At 48.8% G+C, this 19,781-nt stretch overlaps 2 protein-coding genes across 4 annotated transcripts in view; both read right to left on the bottom strand.

Annotated features, from left to right (window-relative positions):
* Positions 1-15,651, bottom strand: part of LOC114021713 (lymphocyte antigen 6E-like) — a 47,137-nt gene extending 31,486 nt beyond the window's left edge. Inside the window, exons 1-2 of the mRNA XM_027831616.3 lie at positions 15,574-15,651; positions 15,000-15,105 (exon numbers count right to left, since the gene is read on the bottom strand). The gene's annotated coding sequence lies outside the window, so the exon portion shown is untranslated. The remainder of the gene's footprint in view (positions 1-14,999; positions 15,106-15,573) is intronic.
* Positions 1-19,781, bottom strand: part of LOC114021712 (lymphocyte antigen 6E) — a 71,499-nt gene that overhangs the window by 4,318 nt on the left and 47,400 nt on the right. Inside the window, exon 1 of one of the 3 annotated variants that reach the window (XM_027831614.3) lies at positions 14,775-14,974. The exons of 1 other annotated variant lie outside the window; for it this stretch is intronic. In XM_027831614.3, coding sequence (XP_027687415.2) covers positions 14,775-14,826 — 52 coding nt within the window. In that variant the 5' untranslated portion in view covers positions 14,827-14,974. Of the gene's footprint in view, positions 1-2,417; positions 2,541-14,774; positions 14,975-19,781 lie in introns of those variants that run through there. One more of the 3 variants, XM_043538991.1, reaches the window with a different exon arrangement.

Here is a 19,781-nt window from a genome sequence, read left to right as displayed (position 1 = left end):
TCCTATAAGGCGGGTGCACAACTGATTGAAAGACTGTTATCAATGGTTCCGTGTCAAACTGGGAAGGCGAATCCTGTAGGGTCCCGCAGTGGCCAGTACTGAGGATGCTTATTACATTTGCAGATGATGCCAAGCTGGGAGGGGTTGCAAGCACTTTCGAGGGCAGGATTAGAATTCAAAATGACCTTGACAAATTCGAGAATTGGTCTGAAATCCACAAAGTGAAATTCAAGGAAGTTAAGTGCGACGTACTACAGTTTGGAAGGAAAAATCAAATGCACAGCTACCCAATGGGGAACAACTGGCTAGGTGGAAGCACTTCTGAAAAGGAGCTGGGGATGTGATACAGTTCCAAAAAAGGCTGATATCATTGTGGGGTGGATTAGCAGGAGTGTTGTATATAAGACAGAGGAGGTAACTGTCCTGTTGTATATGGCACTGGTGAAGCCTTCGATGCTGTACTGTGTTCAATTCTGGGCACCAAGCGATGTGGACAAATTAGAGAAAGTCCAGAGGAGAGCATCAAAAATGATAAAAGGTTTAGAAAACTTGAACATTTTACAAACTTTTTTTGTAAACTTTTTAGGGCATGGCTACACTGGAAACTTCAAGGCCTTTTTGTGGCGCGCTCCCGCGGCAGCGCTTTGAAGTGCGAGTGTGGTCGGTGCGAGCAGTGGGAGAGAGTCTCCCAGCACTCCTGGTACTCCACCTCCACGAGGGGATTAGCTCCCAGCCCTCGGAGCCTGTTTACACTAGCGCTTTAAAACGCTCTGACTTGCTGCGCTCAGGGGGGTGATTTTTCACACCCCTGAGCCAGCAAGTTAGAGCGCTGTAAAATGTAAGTGTAGCCAAGCCCTTACGAACTTTTTTATAAACTTTTTAGAAAACCTGAACTTTTTACAAACTTTTACAAAACTGGGCATGTTTAGGCTTGAGAAAAGAAGACTGAGGGGGGAGCGATCACAGTCTTCAAACACGTTAAGATCTGCTATAAAGAGGACAGTGATCAATTGTTCGCCATATCCGCTGAAGGTAGGACAGGAAGTAGTGGGCTTAATCTGCAGCAAGGGAGATTTAGGTGACATAATAGGGGCTAATATGCATGGGGGAAACAACTCCTTCCTGGCTAGAGCCTATATTTCATAAGGACTAATTTCCAAAGAGACGGATACCAATGGATGGTGGGCAGCAATCGAAATATGACCTCACACTGGCTCTGACAAATGAAGTGTGAATGACATGATGTGTTATTTATTGATGGGTATCACATGGAATACCAGAGAATTCATTCTGACTTGCCAAACAAGCTTGGTTATTATTATTATTACAATGCCAGAAGCATGCTAGATGCTTTATAGAAACAAACAGAGAAGCACGGTACATTTCCTAAAGAGTTTATAGAGCAAATTGGACAGGAAGTGCTGCATGAGGGTGACAAAGAGAAGGAGGGGATGGGTTAAGGAAGAACAAGATCTGAAGCATTAAGTTCATCCCAGGGCTTGATTTTGCCACCTTTATATAACAATCCCTCCACCTCCATGGGTCACCAGCAGAGTTTGAACCCAGGCCTTTCAGCAGCACAACACAGACCTTGACCACTGGCAGGAAACTGATAACTCCAACTAGAAGCAGTAGTGGGCTGTTATCCTCTGCGGCCCAGACACTAGAAGAGGATGCAACATGCATTTTACAAGCACGTGCTCCACTTACACTGGGGAGTGCCTTACTCACATGTCAAGGTTCCTCCCCCACTCTGAACGCTAGGGTACAGATGTGGGGACCTGCATGAAAACCTCCTAAGCTTATCTTTACCAGCTTAGGTCAAAAACTTCCCCAAGGTACAAAATATTCCACCCTTTGTCCTTGGATTGGCCGCTACCACCACCAAACAAATACTGGTTACTGGGGAAGAGCTGTTTGGAAACGTCTTTCCCCCCAAAATACTTCCCAAAACCTTGCACCCCACTTCCTGGACAAGGTTAGGTAAAAAGCCTCACCAATTTGCCTAGGTGACTACAGACCCAGACCCTTGTATCTTAAGAACAATGAACAATCCTCCCGACACTTGCACCCCCTCTTTCCTGGGAAATGTTGGATAAAAAGCCTCACCAATTTGCATAGGTGACCACAGACCCAAATCCTTGGATCTGAGAACAATGAAAAAGCATTCAGTTTTCTTACCAGAAGACTTTTAATAGAAATAGAAGTAAATAGAAGTAAAGAAATCACCTCTGTAAAATCAGGATGGTAGATACCTTACAGGGTAATTAGATTCAAAACATAGAGAACCCCTCTAGGCAAAACCTTAAGTTACAAAAAAGATACACAGACAGAAATAGTTATTCTATTCAGCACAATTCTTTTCTCAGCCATTTAAAGAAATCATAATCTAACACATACCTAGCTAGATTACTTACTAAAAGTTCTAAGACTCCATTTCTGGTCTATCCCTGGCAGAAACAGCATACAGACAGACCCTTTGTTTCTCTCCCTCCTCCCAGCTTTTGAAAGTATCTTGTCTCCTCATTGGTCATTTTGGTCAGGTACCAGCGAGGTTACCTTTAGCTTCTTAACCCTTTACAGGTGAGAGGATTTTTCCTCTGGCCAGGAGGGATTTTAAAGGGGTTTACCCTTCCCTCTATATTTATGACAGCTGTATAATTAATTTTGCTGGGTGTAAACCAATTAAGGTGGTGGGATATAATTGGTTAAATAATCATGTTACAATATGTTAGGATTGGTTAGTTAAATTTCAGTAAAATGATTGGTTAAGGTATAGCTAAGCAGAACTCAAGTTTTACTATACAGTCTGCAGTCAATCAGGAAGTAAGGGGGGAATGGGAACAGGGAATGGGGGTGGGGAAATTGGAATCATGTTTTGCTAAGGGGGGGAATGGGAACAGGGACACAGGTAAGGCTCTGTGGTGTCAGAGCTGGGAAGGGGGACACTAAGGAAGGAAACTGGAATCATGCTTGCTGGAAGTTCACCCCAATAAACATTGAATTGTTTGCACCTTTGGACTTCGGGTATTGTTGCTCTCTGTTCATGCGAGAAGGACCAGGGAAGTGAGTGGGTGAAGGAATAAGCCCCCTAACAAGCAGGGGCATGATTAGGCCACAAGCCCTCCAGCATACATGCCATAGGTGGTGAACACTGGGCTCTCCCCCACCAGTCACCTTGATCTAGCCCAGTGGTTCCCAAACTTTAACAACCTGTGAACCCCTTTCACTAAAATGTTAAGTCTCACGAAACCCCTCCTAAAAACGAATATTTCCAGGGATTTTCTCTTTTACCTGAGTATAAATTATAAAAGCAGTGATCTTGGTAATATAAAATTTGTTTTTATGACATGCTTATTACATACTATTTATTAATTATTTATCATTACAGGATTTTTATTACATTATGAAATCAGCAACATTCTTCCAATATCTCACTTTCGTAACTTGTATCACTTTGAATAAGCCTGTTATAAGACAAAGCTCCTACATTTCATCAAGGAGTATCAGATGTGAAACAGCATGAAGGTATTTAAGAAGCCAACTCAAAGAATTCCTCCTGCACAAGCATTCAGGTCTTGAGCAGTCCAGGCAAACAACGCACATTACAACAAAGCTTAAATTCGTTCTTCATAATAATTTTAAAAACAAAACTAGCTGCCTATTTAATTTTAAAAACAGCAAAAAATATCCACCTTCCTTTCCATTTCTTATAAGGAGTCTTGAAGTTTAAATCTCACGCATGATAGATATATTTGCTTTGGTCTGCTTAGCTCTTGGAAGTCCAGGGGCTCCAGGCTACTGGCCCTGTGCTGCTCGGGGTTTCTAGGGACAGCTCTGTCCGCCATGAAGGAATTTTTTTCCCAAGAACCCCCTATAACATTTTGTGAACCCCAGTTTGGGAACCACTGATCTAACCCTACCCCCAAGTGTCTCCAGGACCCTCCATGAAGCCAGCACCTTCTCTTCTGCTTCTTCTTCATTTGGTGAAAAGACGGGCAATATTTTGAAATGCTCCTCAGTAAAGTGAGCGAAGGCAGGAGACCGGGGCTCTGATCAGCGGCTGAACACAGGTGCGGTGCTTTTTGACGGTTCCGTCATTTTTTTAATACAGACATTGGGATTATTGGCTTATTGGCCCAGCTGCACTTGAATGGCTACATGCACTTCGGGGGTCACTGTTTATTATTACTGAGCACCCAGAGTGTAAGATCTTTGTGCTGTGTTTATACAGCACCTAGCGTAATGTAGTCCTGGTTCATGACTAGGGCTCCTAGGAGTCCAGGGTCGAAGCAGAAAAAAACAACAGATGCTTTAAAAGAGACACTGATTGAACTACATGAGTGGGAGGTCTGGAGAATGCAGCTAGAACAAGCCCAGGCCGGTTTTCAAACAGCTCCACCCCCATCACTTCATAGCAAGGATATGTAGTTACACGCATGGCATCATCAGCTCAAAACGTCACTGCCTGATCCTGAATCATAGAATCATAGAATATCAGGGTTGGAAGGGACCCCAGAAGGCCACCCAGTCCAACCCCCTGCTCGAAGCAGGACCAAGTCCCAGTTAAATCATCCCAGCCAGGGCTGTGTCAAGCCTGACCTTAAAAACCTCTAAGGAAGGAGATTCCACCACCTCCCTAGGTAACGCATTCCAGTGTTTCACCACCCTCTTAGTGAAAAAGTTTTTCCTAATATCCAATCAAAACCTCCCCCATTGCAACTTGAGACCATTACTCCTCGTTCTGTCATCTGCTACCATTGAGAACAGTCTAGAGCCATCCTCTTTGGAACCCCCTCTCAGGTAGTTGAAAGCAGCTATCAAATCCCCCCTCATTCTTCTCTTCTGCAGACTAAACAATCCCAGCTCCCTCAGCCTCTCCTCATAAGTCATGTGCTCTAGACCCCTAATCATTTTTGTTGCCCTTCGCTGGACTCTCTCCAATTTATCCACATCCTTCTTGTAGTGTGGGGCCCAAAACTGGACGCAGTACTCCAGATGAGGCCTCACCAGTGTCGAATAGAGGGGAACGATCACGTCCCTCGATCTGCTCGCTATGCCCCTACTTATACATCCCAAAATGCCATTGGCCTTCTTGGCAACAAGGGCACACTGCTGACTCATATCCAGCTTCTCGTCCACTGTCACCCCTAGGTCCTTTTCCGCAGAACTGCTGCCTAGCCATTCGGTCCCTAGTCTGTAGCGGTACTTTGGATTCTTCCATCCTAAGTGCAGGACCCTGCACTTATCCTTATTGAACCTCATCAGATTTCTTTTGGCCCAATCCTCCAATTTGTCTAGGTCCTTCTGTATCCTATCCCTCCCCTCCAGCGTATCTACCACTCCTCCCAGTTTAGTATCATCCGCAAATTTGCTGAGAGTGCAATCCACACCATCCTCCAGATCATTTATGAAGATATTGAACAAAACCAGCCCCAGGACCGACCCCTGGGGCACTCCACTTGACACCGGCTGCCAACTAGACATGGAGCCATTGATCACTACCCGTTGAGCCCGACAATCTAGCCAGCTTTCTACCCACCTTATAGTGCATTCATCCAGCCCATACTTCCTTAACTTGCTGACAAGAATACTGTGGGAGACCGTGTCAAAAGCTTTGCTAAAGTCAAGAAACAATACATCCACTGCTTTCCCTTCATCCACAGAACCAGTAATCTCATCATAAAAGGCGATTAGATGAGTCAGGCATGACCTTCCCTTGGTGAATCCATGCTGACTGTTCCTGATCACTTTCCTCTCATGTAAGTGCTTCAGGATTGATTCTTTGAGGACCTGCTCCATGATTTTTCCAGGGACTGAAGGGAGGGGCTGCTTTCCTAGCAAGTCTGCAGAGCAGTTTAAACTGCAGCTACCTGGCAGGATTACAGAGCCACAGGTCAGATTCAAATCCCACGGATGCCAGAGGAAAGCCTCCCACTGACACAGCCTCAGATGGCACGGTCCTCCGAGGAGCCCATGAATCAGTGAATTAATTTGATGGTTCAATTCTGAGTCAGTACAAATGGCATCACAGAGATTCCGCATTGATTGTCCCTCGGTGACTCTTGGCTACACTTGCAGATGTACAGCGCTTTGGGTTAAACCAGCCTTCGTACAGCGCAGTAGGGAAAGCGCTCCAGTCTGTCCACACTGACAGCTGAAAGCGCATTGATGTGGCCACATTTGCAGCACTTGCAGCTGCATTGGGAGTGGTTCATTATGGGAAGCTATCCCAGCGTTCAAGGGGCTGCAATCTGCTTTTCAACTGGGGAGGGGAGAGGGGGAGTGTGTTGTGTGTATGTGGGGGGAGAGAGAGTGGGTTGTTGGGATGCTGAGTGTGTCAGCATGCTGTCTTGTAAGTACAGACCCCCTCCGTCCCCACCTCTCTCTCACTCACTCAAAGCAAACATTAGCTGTTTGTTTTTTCGCAGAGCTGATACGCAGCCGGCAAACTCCTAATCGGAGCTTTGAAAGGGTCACTTCCACATTCCTGCCAGAGTTCACAACAAAGACAAGAGAGGCCACTTCAGTTAATGAGATTATGGGACATTTCTGGAGGGCAATCACAGCGCTGTAACTAACCCCTCGTTCACACTGATACTGTAGGGTCTCACCCAATACGCAGCAAACCGTATCCCTCTCGGGGAGATGGAGTATCAGCAGCGCTCTAGCCAGGGAGTCAGAGCGCTCTACGTGCCTCGCCAGTGTGGATGGGGAGTGAGTTAGAGCGCTCTGGGCGGCTTCATTGCAGTATAACGTGCAAGTGTAGCCAAGGCCTAAGGCAGATGATCTTAGTTCAGTTTGCATTTTTAACCATCAGTGCCACAAATTTAACCTGGATCATTCTTGTTTACTCATCACCACTAATCTAGCCCTTAACAGGAATTCTTATACAACCCCCCAGTACCATAGCATCTGAGCACCTCAGAATCTTTAATGTCTTTATCCTCACAACACCCCTGTTTTTACATATGGGGAAACTGAGACACAGCAAGGCTAAGTTACTTGCCCAAGGACAAACAGGAAGTTTGTAGCAGAGCAGGAATTTAAACCTAGGTCTCCCAAGTCCTACTCTAGGCCCCGATCAACCAGACCATCCTTCCTCTCACTAATAACCATTTTATGATCTCACTTAAACAATTCTGCCTAGATGTGTGAGCCAGAATAGAATCCAGCTCCATTCCCTCTCCTAGAGCTATGCTGGCAAACACGGTTAAAGAGGAGTGAAAATGAATTCTTTACCATAATTCCAAGTACTCATGTTGTGTACCTACGTGCAATTTACAATATTGTTGTATTTATGCCCATAGCAATTACTGATCTCAATATTTCTGATATATTTATAGATGCATTTTTAAAATGTCCTTTGATTTGAAACTGTCCAATTGCTACGTGGCTAATCTGTGTTTTTATCTGTGTTTCTAGCACAGTAACCCTAACCGAGCCCCCGTCCAATTGTGTGTTCAACCCCCTTATTACACTGTGTCTTACTTTAGACTGTAAACTCTCCAGGAGAGGGACTACTTTTTAATGTGTTTGTAAGCTGGAAAAATGGGCCCTGAATCGTAACTGTGGCTTGGAATCATAGAATCATAGAATATCAGGGTTGGAAGGGACCTCAGGAGGTCATCTAGCCCAACCCCCAGCTCAAAGCAGGACCGATCCCCAATTAAATCATCCCAGCCAGGGCTTTGTCAAGCCTGACTTTAAAAACTTCTAAGGAAGGAGATTCCACCACCTCCGTAGGTAACGCATTCCAATGTTTCACCACCCTCCTAGTGAAAAAGTTTTTCCTAATATCCAACCTAAATCTCCCCCACTGCAACTTGAGACCATTACTCCTTGTTCTGTCTTCTGCTACCACTGAGAACAGTCTAGAGCCATCCTCTTTGGAACCCCCTTTCAGGTAGTTGAAAGCAACTGTCAAATCCCCGCTCATTCTCCTTTTCCGTAGACTAAACATCTCCAGTTCCCTCAGCCTCTCCTTATAACTCATGTGTTCCAGTCCCCTAATCATTTTTGTTGCCCTCCGCTAGACCCTTTCCAATTTTTCCACATCCTTCTTGTAGTGTGGGGCCCCAAACTGGACACAGTACTCCAGATGAGGCCTCACCAGTGTCGAATAGAGGGGAACGATCACATCCCTCGATCTGCTGGCAATGCCTCTACTTATACATCCCAAAATGCCATTGGCCTTCTTGTCAACAAGGGCACACTGTTGACTCATATCCAGCTTCCCGTCCACTGTAACCCCTAGGTCCTTTTCTGCAGAACTGCTGCTGAGCCATTCGGTCCCTAGTCTGTAGAGGTGCATTGGATTCTTCCGTCCTAACTGCAGGACTCTGCACTTGTCCTTGTTGAACCTCATCAGATTTCTTTTGGCGCAATCCTTTAATTTGTCTAGGTCCCTCTGTATCCTATCTCTACCCTCCAGCATATCTACCTCTCCTCCCAGTTTAGTGTCATCTGCAAATTTGCTGAGGTGCAATCCACACCATCCTCCAGATCATTTATGAAGAAATTGAAAAAAACCGGCCCCAGGACCGACCCTTGGGGCACTCCACTTCATACCGGATGCCAACTAGACATGGAGCCATTGATCACTACCCGTTGAGCCCAAAAATCTAGCCAGCTTTTTATCCACCTTATAGTCCATTCATCCAGCCCATACGTCTTTAACTTGCTGGCAAGAATACTGTGGGAGACAGTGTCAAAAGCTTTGCTAAAGTCAAGGAACAACACGTCCACTGCTTTCCCTTCATCCACAGAACCAGTTATCTCGTCATAGAAGGCAATTAGATTAGTCGGGCATGACTTGCCCTTGGTGAATCCAAGGCTTCTCATGCCTGACTAATCTAATTGCCTTCTATGACGAGATAACTGGTTCTGAGGATGAAGGGAAAGCAGTGGACGTGTTGTTCCTTGACTTTAGCAAAGCTTTTGACACTGTCTCCCACAGTATTCTTGCCAGCAAGTTAAAGAAGTATGGGCTGGATGAATGGACTATAAGGTGGATAGAAAGCTGGCTAGATTCTCGGGCTCAACGGGTAGTGATCAATGGCTCCATGTCTAGTTGGCAGCCGGTATGAAGAGGAGTGCCCCAAGGGTCGGTCCTGGGGCCGGTTTTGTTCAATTTCTTCATAAATGATCTGGAGGATGGTGTGGATTGCACCCTCAGCAAATTTGCAGATGACACTAAACTGGGAGGAGAGATAGATACGCTGGAGGGTAGGGATAGGATACAGAGGGACCTAGACAAATTGGAGGATTGATCCAAAAGAAATCTGATGAGGTTCAACAAGGACAAGTGCAGAGTCCTGCACTTAGGACGGAAGAATCCCATGCACCGCTACAGACTAGGGACCGAATGGCTCGGCAGCAGTTCTGCAGAAAAGGACCTAGGGGTTACAGTGGACGGGAAGCTGGATATGAGTCAACAGTGTGCCCTTGTTGCCAAGAAGGCCAATGGCATTTTGGGATGTATAAGTAGGGGCATTGCCAGCAGATCGAGGGACATGATCGTTCCCCTCTATTCGACACTGGTGAGGCCTCATCTGGAGTACTGTGTCCAGTTTGGGGCCCCACACTACAAGAAGGATGTGGAAAAATTGGAAAGAGTCCAGCGGAGGGCAACAAAAATGATTAGGGGACTGGAACACATGACTTATGAGGAGAGGCTGAGGGAACTGGGGATGTTTATTCTTCAGAAGAGAAGAATGAGGGGGGATTTGATAGCTGCTTTCAACTACCTGAAAGGGGGTTCCAAAGAGGATGGATCTAGACTGTTCTCAGTGGTAGCAGATGACAGAACAAGGAGTAATGGTCTCAAGTTGCAGTGGGGGAGATTTAGGTTGGATATTAGGAAAAACTTTTTCACTAGGAGGGTGGTGAAACACTGGAATGCGTTACCTACGGAGGTGGTGGAATCTCCTTCCTTAGAAGTTTTTAAGGTCAGGCTTGACAAAGCCCTGGCTGGGATGATTTAATTGGGGATCGGTCCTGCTTTGAGCAGGGGTTGGACTAGATGACCTCCTGAGGTCCCTTCCAACCCTGATATTCTATGATTCTATGATTCTTCTCCTGTAATACCTACAATAAAAAATGTCTATACTAGATTCCCAGATTCATAAGATCATTGTGAACATCTAGGCTGACCTCCTATAAAACACAGGCCAGAGAACTGCCCCCAGAATAATTCCTAGAGCAGAGGTTTTAGAAAAACACCCAATTTTGATTTAAAATTTGCCAGTGATGGACAATCCATCATGACCCTTGGTAAATTGTTCCAATGGTTAATGACCCTCACTGTTACAAATTTATGCCTTATTTCCAGTCTGAATGTGTCCAGCTTCAACTTCCAGACATTGGATATTGTTATCGCTTTCTCTGCTAGATTGAAGAGCCCATTATTAAGTATTTGTTCTCTGTGTAGGCACTTCCAGACTGTGATCAAATCACCCCTTAACCTTCTCTTTGTTACGCTAAATAGATTGAGCTCCTTGAGTCTACAGCTATAAGGCAGGTTTTCTAACACTAAATATTTTCGTGGCTCTTCTCTGAACCCTTTCCAATTTACGAACATCCTTCTTGACTTGTGGATCTTCAGAACTGGACACAGGATTCCAGCAGCGGTCGCACCAGTGGCAAATACAGAGGTAAAATAACCTCTGTACTCCTACTCAAAATTCCTGTTATACATCCAAGAATCACATTAGCCCTTTTGACCACAGTGTCACACTGGGAGCTCATGTTCAGCAGATTATCCACCATGGCCCCACAAAGCTTTTTCAGAGTCACTGCTTTTCAGGGAGAGTCCCCCATCCTGTAAATACGGCCGCCATTCTTTGTCCCTAGATGTATACCTTTACATTTAGCCATATTAAAATGCAGATTGTTTGCTTGCGCCCAGATTGCTCTCTATCAGTGACCTAAGCTCTTCATTATTTACCACTCCCCTAGTTTTTCTGTCACCTGTAAATTTATCAGTGATGACGTTGTTTTCTTCCAGGTCATTGATAAAAATGTTAAATAGCATAGGGCCAAGAACTGATCCCTGCAGGACCCCACTGGAGACACACCCACTCATTGACGATTCCCCATTTACAGTTACATTGCGACACCTATCAGTGAGCCAGCTTTTAGGCCAGGTCTACCCTACCACTTATGTCGGCAAAATTTACGCTGCTCACGGGAGTGAACCCACCCACACACCCGGAGAGACATCAGTTACACTGACCTATCTGCTAGTGTGGACAGCGCTATGTCACTCACCCCCCAACACAGCTACAGCCACTCACTGGGGGTGGTTTAGTTCTCTCAGCGGGAGAGCTCTGTCCGGTCGGCATACAGCAGCCACACGAGAGATCGTACAGAGGCGCAGCTGCATCGGTACAGCTGTGCCACTGTAAACGCGCCCAGGTAGACGTGGCCGTAGTCAACGTGTGCCATGCTAATGTTCTATCAGTCTAGTTTTTTCATCAAAATCTCACACGGCACCAAGTCAAATGCCAGTACTAGTAAGTACATTAGAGAGAAAAAACAGAAACAACGGGCTCCTGAAAAATGTCTAATAATAGAAAACGTAATGAAGAGGGAGGAATTATTTAAGGAGGCTGAGACTGAAACTACAGAACAAAGAACCTAAGCAATGCAAGCACAAAAACCAGTTGCCACCAATCAGATAATGGAACAGTTTGCCAGGGGAAGAAGCTTTTGGTGCTCAGCTACTAGAGATGCTGACGAACTCATGAGATACAACACAACCCTCAGGAAATGCCTTAGATAAGGCCTGTGCAATCTGACCTTGCAAAGAGCAGAGCTCGGCCAAGGCTTTCAAGCCCCGACCCAAAGCCCAGTGCAGTAAGTGGAAAGGCTCCCGCTGACATCACTGGGCTCTGGATCAAGCCGTTACTGCCCACGCCAGCTCTGTCTGTGTTCTCCAGGCAACCACTGCTCTCCTTCAAGAGCCCAGTACTTGGCACTTAAACACCATGTGATGTCTTTAAGGCAGGTTAGTGAGTAGCCGGCTAAAGCAAAGGGAGTTCCTTGGGAGAGGCTCCTTGCATGGCAAAAGGAATATTCCTGTTGCTGAAGGACAGGGGTGGGCAAACTTTTTGGCCTGAGGGCCACAACAGGGTTTCCAAACAGTATGGAGGGTTGGGTAGGGAAGGCTGTGCCTCCCCAAACAGCCTGGCCCCCACCCCCTATCTGCCCCCTCCCACTTCCCACCCCCTGACTGCCCCGCTCAGAATCCCCAACCCATCCAACCCCCCCTGCTCCTTGTCCCCTGACTGCCCCCTCCCGGAAACCGTGCCCCTAACCCCCCCTGGGACCCCACCTCCTATCCATCCCCCTTGCTCCCTGTCCCCTGACAGGCCCCCTGGGACTCCCACGCCTATCCAATCCCCCCTGTTCCCCGTCCCCTGACACTCCCCCAGAACCTCCACCCCATCCAACCTCCTCCGCTTCCCCTGTCCCCCTAACCGCACCCCGGAACCCCACCCCCTATCGAATCCCCCCTGCTTCCTGTCCCCTCACTGCCCCAACACCTATCCACATCCCCACCCCGGGATTCCTACGCCTATCCAACCGTCCCTGTTCCCTCTCCCCTGACTGCCACTCCCCCCAGAACCTCTGCCCCATCCAACCTCTGCGCCGCCTTACCATGCTGCTCAGAGCAGCAGGAGCTCGCAGCCCCGCCACCCGGCTGGAGCCAGCCACTCCGCCCGTGCTGTCCGGCAGGCCAGAGTGCGGGCGGCATGGCGCGCTGAGGCTGCGGGGGGCGGGGGGAAAGCAGGGGAGGGGCTGGGGGATAGCCTCCCTGGCCGGGAGCTCAGGGGCCGGGCAGGACGGTCCCGCGGGCCACATCAGTTTGCCCACCTCTGCGGTAGGGGCAAAGCTACTTGCAATAACCCCATTTGCCTGGCAAAGGGTGTCTGCTGTCCAGGCACGAGGACCAGCAGATTTCTCTCACGCTCTGGGCTTAATTAGACCACATAGAGACTGGGACTGGGAAAATAACACACTCTCTGGGTCCACTTGGTTGAAATCACAATGTGTTTAGACACTCCGGTGTGGGATCCGGAGTGAGTATCTAGAGGGGGCAGCTAAGATCATCTTAAGAGCAGTGAGAAACCAACTTGTTGTTTCTCACTGTGGACCCCATGGAATTGGAAGTGTTCTTGATTTCTGAGCCAGAAACCCAGGTGGCTGGAGCTGGTCAGTTCCCTTGGGCTCAGGCTGTAGTTTACCCTGGCACCTGGTGCAGGTCTTGGGCTGACTTATTTATGTACATTAATGTGAGTAAACAGTAAGAGAGGGGGTTAATACATTTGTGTAGACGATCAAAAGACAACAACATCTGGGAGCATATAAATGGGGAAATCTTCGAACAAGTGAACATTCGTTGGTTAATAACCGAGCCTGTTCTTCCTAGCTTTAGTGGCAAATAAATAAATAAATAAATAAAAGCCTGTTCCACAAACACCTTTTATCCCTGGAGGTCTCCCATCCAAGTGTCAAACCGCCCCAGACCTCCTTATTTTTAAAACCAGATGAGCTCAGGAGAGTTGGAGGAGTAAAATGATCCTGCATTACGAATCAACCAGTGGCTCCTCCAACCGGAACCTACTGCTCTGACCCCCCCTCCAATATTCCTGGATTCCACGACAGCAGGGGTGGGCAAACCACAGCCCGCAGGCCACATCGGGGTTGCGAAACTGTATGGAGGGCCGGGTAGGGAAGGCTGTGCCTCCCCAAACAGCCTGGCCCCTGCCCCTTATCCACCCCCTCCCACTTCCCGCCCCCCTCAGAATCCCCGACCCATCCAACTGCTCCCTGCTCCCTGTCCCCTGACTGGCCCTTGGGTCCCCCTGCCCCTTATTCAACACCCTCCCCCACCCCCACTCTCCGCCCCCTTACCATGCCAGAGCCAGCACCATGCTGCCCGACAGGAGCGGTGGTCCTGGCTGCTGCCCGCGCTGCGGCATGCCTGCGGGGCAGGAGGGACAGCGGGGGAAGGGCCAGGGGTAGTCTCCCTGGCCGAGAGCTCAAGGGCTGGACAGGACGGTCCCGCGGGCCGTAGTTTGCCCACCCCTGCACTACAGCATTGTAAGAACGCAGGGCCTGAGTCTGATCTCACTTGTGGCGATGTTCCATTCCTCCAAATTAATTGAATTCAGTGCAGTTACTCCTGATTTACTCCACTGTATCTGGGATCATAATCAGACCCTGACGTTTTTAGCTGATTACAGTAGAAGAACTTGCAAAAATTATGGTTGCAAGAAAGCAATGCTGAGAAGCACTGATCGCCCTGAGTAAAAGAGCCTAGCTCAGAGGATAACCGTATAAAAGATTTCTTTAAGAGACGACTAGACAGGTCTCTAGGGGTAGTCAGCCCCCACTCATCCCCCTCTAGGCCTCTCAAGACATGCTGCTGTTGGAAGGAGCTCAGATCCACAGAACTGTGCTCTCTCTTGCATCCAGAGCACTGCATCCCCCTAAGCATCGTGAAATGGAGATAATTTGCTATGCCTGCACTGAGCTATTTTTATTACATCCACACAAGCTAGTGCTCAAAAGACAGTCAACGCACCAGCCGTTGCTTCGCACGACCAAGCGGCTGGCTGCAAAGGGAGGTTTGCAGAAGTGCCAGCTCCCACTTAAAGGTAGAATCTTTGCCCACGGTGCAGCAAAAATCCCCCTCTGCCCCTGCCATTTCTAGCCGCTTCCCTGGCTCTTTGTCTGGCACAGAGGAATCATGAGCAGCATCTCACCTTGCTCCACACACAGAACCGCCACCAGCAGGGAGAGAAGAAAAGCCTTCATCTTCGGCCTGCCGTCACAGCGTGGGCAGAAGGGAAGCTGCTTCTTGGGGGCTGGTTATAAAGGAGGATCTTGGTGTTTTCCTGTGAAGGCAGTGCATGCAAAGACTGCGAGTTAGCGGGGAGGAGACGGAAGATTGATGGCTGGGTGTGGGATGTGCAGGGGAGTTTGCTCACATGGGTTTGTATCAAGAGAAGCCAGAGGAAACAAGGCTCAAAGTCTTCACAGAATGCAGTTCTCCAGGAAATGTAATTGTGTTTGGTTTCATTTCCCCGCTGCAGTCTGGAGGGAGGAGGAAATGCAGGAGGACTAAAGCATTCCTGTGCCAAAAGCTTTTGCACAAGTTGATGGTTAATACACTGCACAAACCAGACACCAGCGGTGGAAAATCCCTACTCTATTGTCTAATCCGGTGATTCTTAACCTTTTCCATACCGGGTTCCAACAGCAAAGAGGGTTGGGAGCCTGCTCCCTGCCTTCCAGGTGCAGAGAGAGGGACGGGGGTCACCAGTGGAGCTGGCCAGAACAGAGGAGCTCCCTGCTCTGAAAAAGTTCCAGTTGGTGATAAATCTTTCTGTCCCAAATCCGGATGAAAAGTTAAAAGCTCAAGGGGGTGCAGAGGGAGGGGACTGAAAAGTCTAAGTGTTTCAGACTTTTAAAAATGGTTTTTAAAAAGCAAAACACGTTCTCAGAATGCCTGGCTAGCCCGCTCTTCAGGACCCTGATCTCCCAGCACGCTAGGGCACCTACCTCCCGGCCTGGCAGGGTGCTGTGCTGAACTGGCTCCTTGATGCCTCCAGCTGCCCGACTCCCCATCGGCCCAGCTGGCTGTGCAGCCCAAGGCACCAAGGGCGGGGCAGCCCCGCAGAGCTGGAGGCAGGCAGCACTGGGAATTGGGGAACTCAAGGAGTGGGGCAGCCTGCCAGGCAGGAGGATGGGAAGACAGGCAGCAAGGAGTTGCAAGGAGCAGGGCAGATGGGAATTGTTGGGCAGACCAGGAAGCTGGCTGTCTGGGGAGTCAGCGGTGAGGAAACTCAGGCAGCGTGGCAGTCCCCAGGCAGCACCCGGGGATCCAGCGAGCATGGGGCTCCAGGGAGTGGGGCAGCCCACCAGGTAGGGAGTCAGGAGAACCACAGAGCCAGCCAGCTGACCAGTGGTAGGGCAGCCAGCTCCCTCAGGGATGGGGTAGCAGACAGCCTGGGGAGATGGCTGCCCGGGGATTTGGGAAACCTCAGTTCCAATACTTCAGTACAGGTGAGCTGCTGAGGAGCTGGGTGGTGAGCTGGCAGGAAGTCAGACCGGTTTCTCTCAGAAGTTTCAGCCAAATCAACATGTTCCCACAGAACATTCTGATATTGTCAAACCCCAGCCCGGGCGAGAACTCCTAATTTAAACCCATTTCCTTCCCAAGAGACTGCATCCTTCTCTTCGCTTTCTCCAGTCTGGTTTAAAATGTCCCAGAATATGATTTAGTTGGGGTCCTGCTTTGAGCAGGGGGTTGGACCTGCGTTGAGCGGGGGGCTGGACTAGATGACCTCCTGAGGTCCCTTCTAACCCTGATTTCTATGATTCTAAGTTTCCACAGTTCTCTCATCATGTATTATTACTTAGTGCTGAATTCCCGGGGGCGGTGGGACTGGCCTCTGTATTTCTGTCGCCTGAGGCTTGTCCATTAAAATGGGTTCCTGTGACCTTTCCTTTATTTACTTTGCAAAGTCAAGCACACGAAAGTTAGGTGTGATGAACCTGCTACGCCAGGGGACTACAACTCCCATCAGTCCCTTCCCCACAGCGCTTCCCATTCTCCAGGCCAGCTAGGAGGAAGGACCCTGAGCAGAAAATGATGGGGCTCTTTTGGGAGGCAGCAGCCGCATGGCTAACCAGGAGCTGCAGAGAAGCGGGATGCAAAGGACTGTCTGCAGAGCGAGGTGTGCAACAGGCTGCGTGCCGGGCATTGCAGACGGGTGCTGGTCTGTGTGGGGCTTACGGGGACCAGCAGCAGCTGGGCAAGGAGCCAGTGCAGAGGGGCCCCAGTGAGAGACACTAACTGAGCCTGGCCTGGAAACTTCAGAGCTCCTATTTGCATGAATAGGGACTGGCCTGGAGAGGGCACCCCATGCACTCGGTCTGAAGAGACCTGACTTGAGAGGAGTGTCCCGGGGACTCAAACAAGAACTGCTCTTGCTCACTGTGAACTGTCACTGCACAAAGGGTATTTGCAACCTTCCCTTTCCTGCTAGGCCTAGTAAAATCCCCTTTCCCGTAGCCAGGCCTCAGAGTGGTTACTGGGACCCACCAGGGCTAGCAGCTACACAGCCTAGCAGCTGCAGCCCCTACACTGCTCGCCTCCAAGTCACAGCACACCTGGCAGGCTGCTGGCACCCCAGGGTTTTTTCCCACAGGACAAGTGCCTCATTCAGTACATCCAGGGATGGTCACACAGGGGCCAGAATTAAGTTGCTAAGGCAACTAAAAACCTACCTGGAATTTGCTAGTTTTCGAGTGCTTGACTTTGTAACTTTAATGTAGTTTCTTGGGTGAGCTATTTAAGATTTAAATTACAGTAGCACACAGGGACTCCAATCAAGGCACAGGGAGGAGCGGCTAAGGGGGGCAAGGGCAGCCACAGCAATAGAAGAGCCCTCGGGTAGGGTCTGCCTCATCCCACTTAGTTGACTTGGGGTGGTGGGCAGCAGCATTAATTGCATTGGGGCCAGTGGAGGCATTAGTAGAATTTGGGGGCAGACGAAGCGGGGACCACTCCTCCTTCTCTACACCTCCCTCCACCTGATACCCCTGGCAGGGACCCTCTCCCAAAATCCCCAAGCCCCTCAGCTAGGACCTTCCTTTTTTCTGTAACCGACTGACTCAGGGCCTGCAGCAGGGCCAGTCTCTGGGCAACTTAATGAGCACATAGAATCATAGAATCATAGAATATCAGGGTTGGAAGGGACCTCAGGAGGTCATCTAGTCCAACCCCCTGCTCAAAGCAGGACCAATCCCCAATCAAATCATCCCAGCCAAGGCTTTTTCAAGCCTGACCTTAAAAACTTCCAAGGAAGGAGATTCCACCACCTCCCTAGGTAACGCATTCCAGTGTTTCACCACCCTCTTAGTGAAAAAGTTTTTCCTAATATCCAACCTAAACCTCCCCCACTGCAACTTGAGACCATTACTCCTTGTCCTGTCCTCTTCTACCACTGAGAATAGTCTAGAACCATCCTCTCTGGAACCACCTCTCAGGTAGTTGAAAGCAGCTATCAAATCCCCCCTCACTCTTCTCTTCTGCAGACTAAACAATCCCAGTTCCCTCAGCCTCTCCTCATAAGTCATGTGTTCCAGACCCCTAATCATTTTTGTTGCCCTTCGCTGGACTCTCTCCAATTTATCCACGTCCTTCTTGTAGTGTGGGGCCCAAAACTGGACGCAGTACTCCAGATGAGGCCTCACCAATGTCGAATAGAGGGGAATGATCACGTCCCTCGATCTGCTCGCTATGCCCCTACTTATACGTCCCAAAATGCCATTGGCCTTCTTGTCAACAAGGGCACACTGCTGACTCATATCCAGCTTCTCGTCCACTGTAACCCCTAGGTCCTTTTCCGCAGAACTGCTGCCTAGCCATTCGGTCCCTAGTCTGTAGCTGTGCATTGGGTTCTTCCATCCTAAGTGCAGGACCCTGCACTTATCCTTGTTGATCCGCATCAGGTTTCTTTTGGCCCAATCCTCCAATTTGTCTAGGTCCCTCTGTATCCTATCGCTGCCCTCCAGCGTATCTACCACTCCTCCCAGTTTAGTATCATCCGCAAATTTGCTGAGAGTGCAATCCACACCATCCTCCAGATCATTTATGAAGATATTGAACAAAACCAGCCCCAGGACCGACCCCTGGGGCACTCCACTTGACACCGGCTGCCAACTAGACATGGAGCCATTGATCACTAGCCGTTGAGCCTGACATGAGCTGGCCTGCAGTAGGCTGCCTGATTGGCTACCCCGCCCCACTGGTGGGAAGAGTCAGCAGACTGGCTATTGAGCCCAGCAGCTTCTCCTTCCTTCCTTGTCTCACTCCAAGTAACTGGTCTTTGACCCTTGGCTCCAACTCCTGGCTACTGACTCCAGCTTTCACCACTGGGCATGACTCCTGCTGATCTATTTGTTTGACAGAGTGAGTAAACATCCCTAACAATAGGCTTCATAGTTAATAACCATCCTAATCAATTACAGCACAACGTTCAACAAAAACCAGATGTCTCACAATTCGGCCGCTGGTCACAAGTGATGTCGGCTTGTGGTCACGCATGGGCAGGCTTGGGGGGTCGAGAGCTGTTCTCTCTGCCGGAGCTGCCAGCCACCGCTCAGCCAAGCCATCGCAAACTGGCTAGCGAATTGTAGGTGCTGTGGCAGCAATGGGCCTGGAAGGTGGAGAGGCTGCAGCCTTACAAATCAGTTCAGGGAAGAGTCTGCCATGCATAAGGACCTGTGACAAGACAAAGAATTCTCACATGCTGCAGTTAATGCTCCAAACAACAAGACCACTATAAACATTTAAAACATACATGGAAAAGCCTCTTTTAATTCCTTGCCATCATCTAGACATTCATCACATTCTTTGCAGCGTCTCTTATTATCAGTGGCTTAAATCCAGCCATTTCAACTTTTGCTTTCTCAATATCTAATCCACGCAAGTCAATCAAAGCACAGTGATTTCAGTTTCAAGACATCTGGAGAGCTGGTGGAACAGATTGCTGACAAACTTTTGTAAAACTTGTAGTTCCTCTCAGAGAATGTCCTTTGCAATTCACCCCTGGTTTCATCAATCAGTTCATGATGAATCTGAGACCACTGATTGGTACCCGCATTCCAAAGTGTCATTGAGCAAGTGCTCCGTGACTATCGAACCTTGACTTTCGGGGGGGCAGTATTTTGGCTATTTTGCTGGCACAGGCGAATGTTGA

Source organism: Chelonia mydas, chromosome 2, assembly GCF_015237465.2.
Source record: "Chelonia mydas isolate rCheMyd1 chromosome 2, rCheMyd1.pri.v2, whole genome shotgun sequence".
NCBI lineage: Eukaryota > Metazoa > Chordata > Testudines > Cheloniidae > Chelonia > Chelonia mydas.
This window is presented reverse-complemented; position numbering and strand designations above follow the sequence as displayed.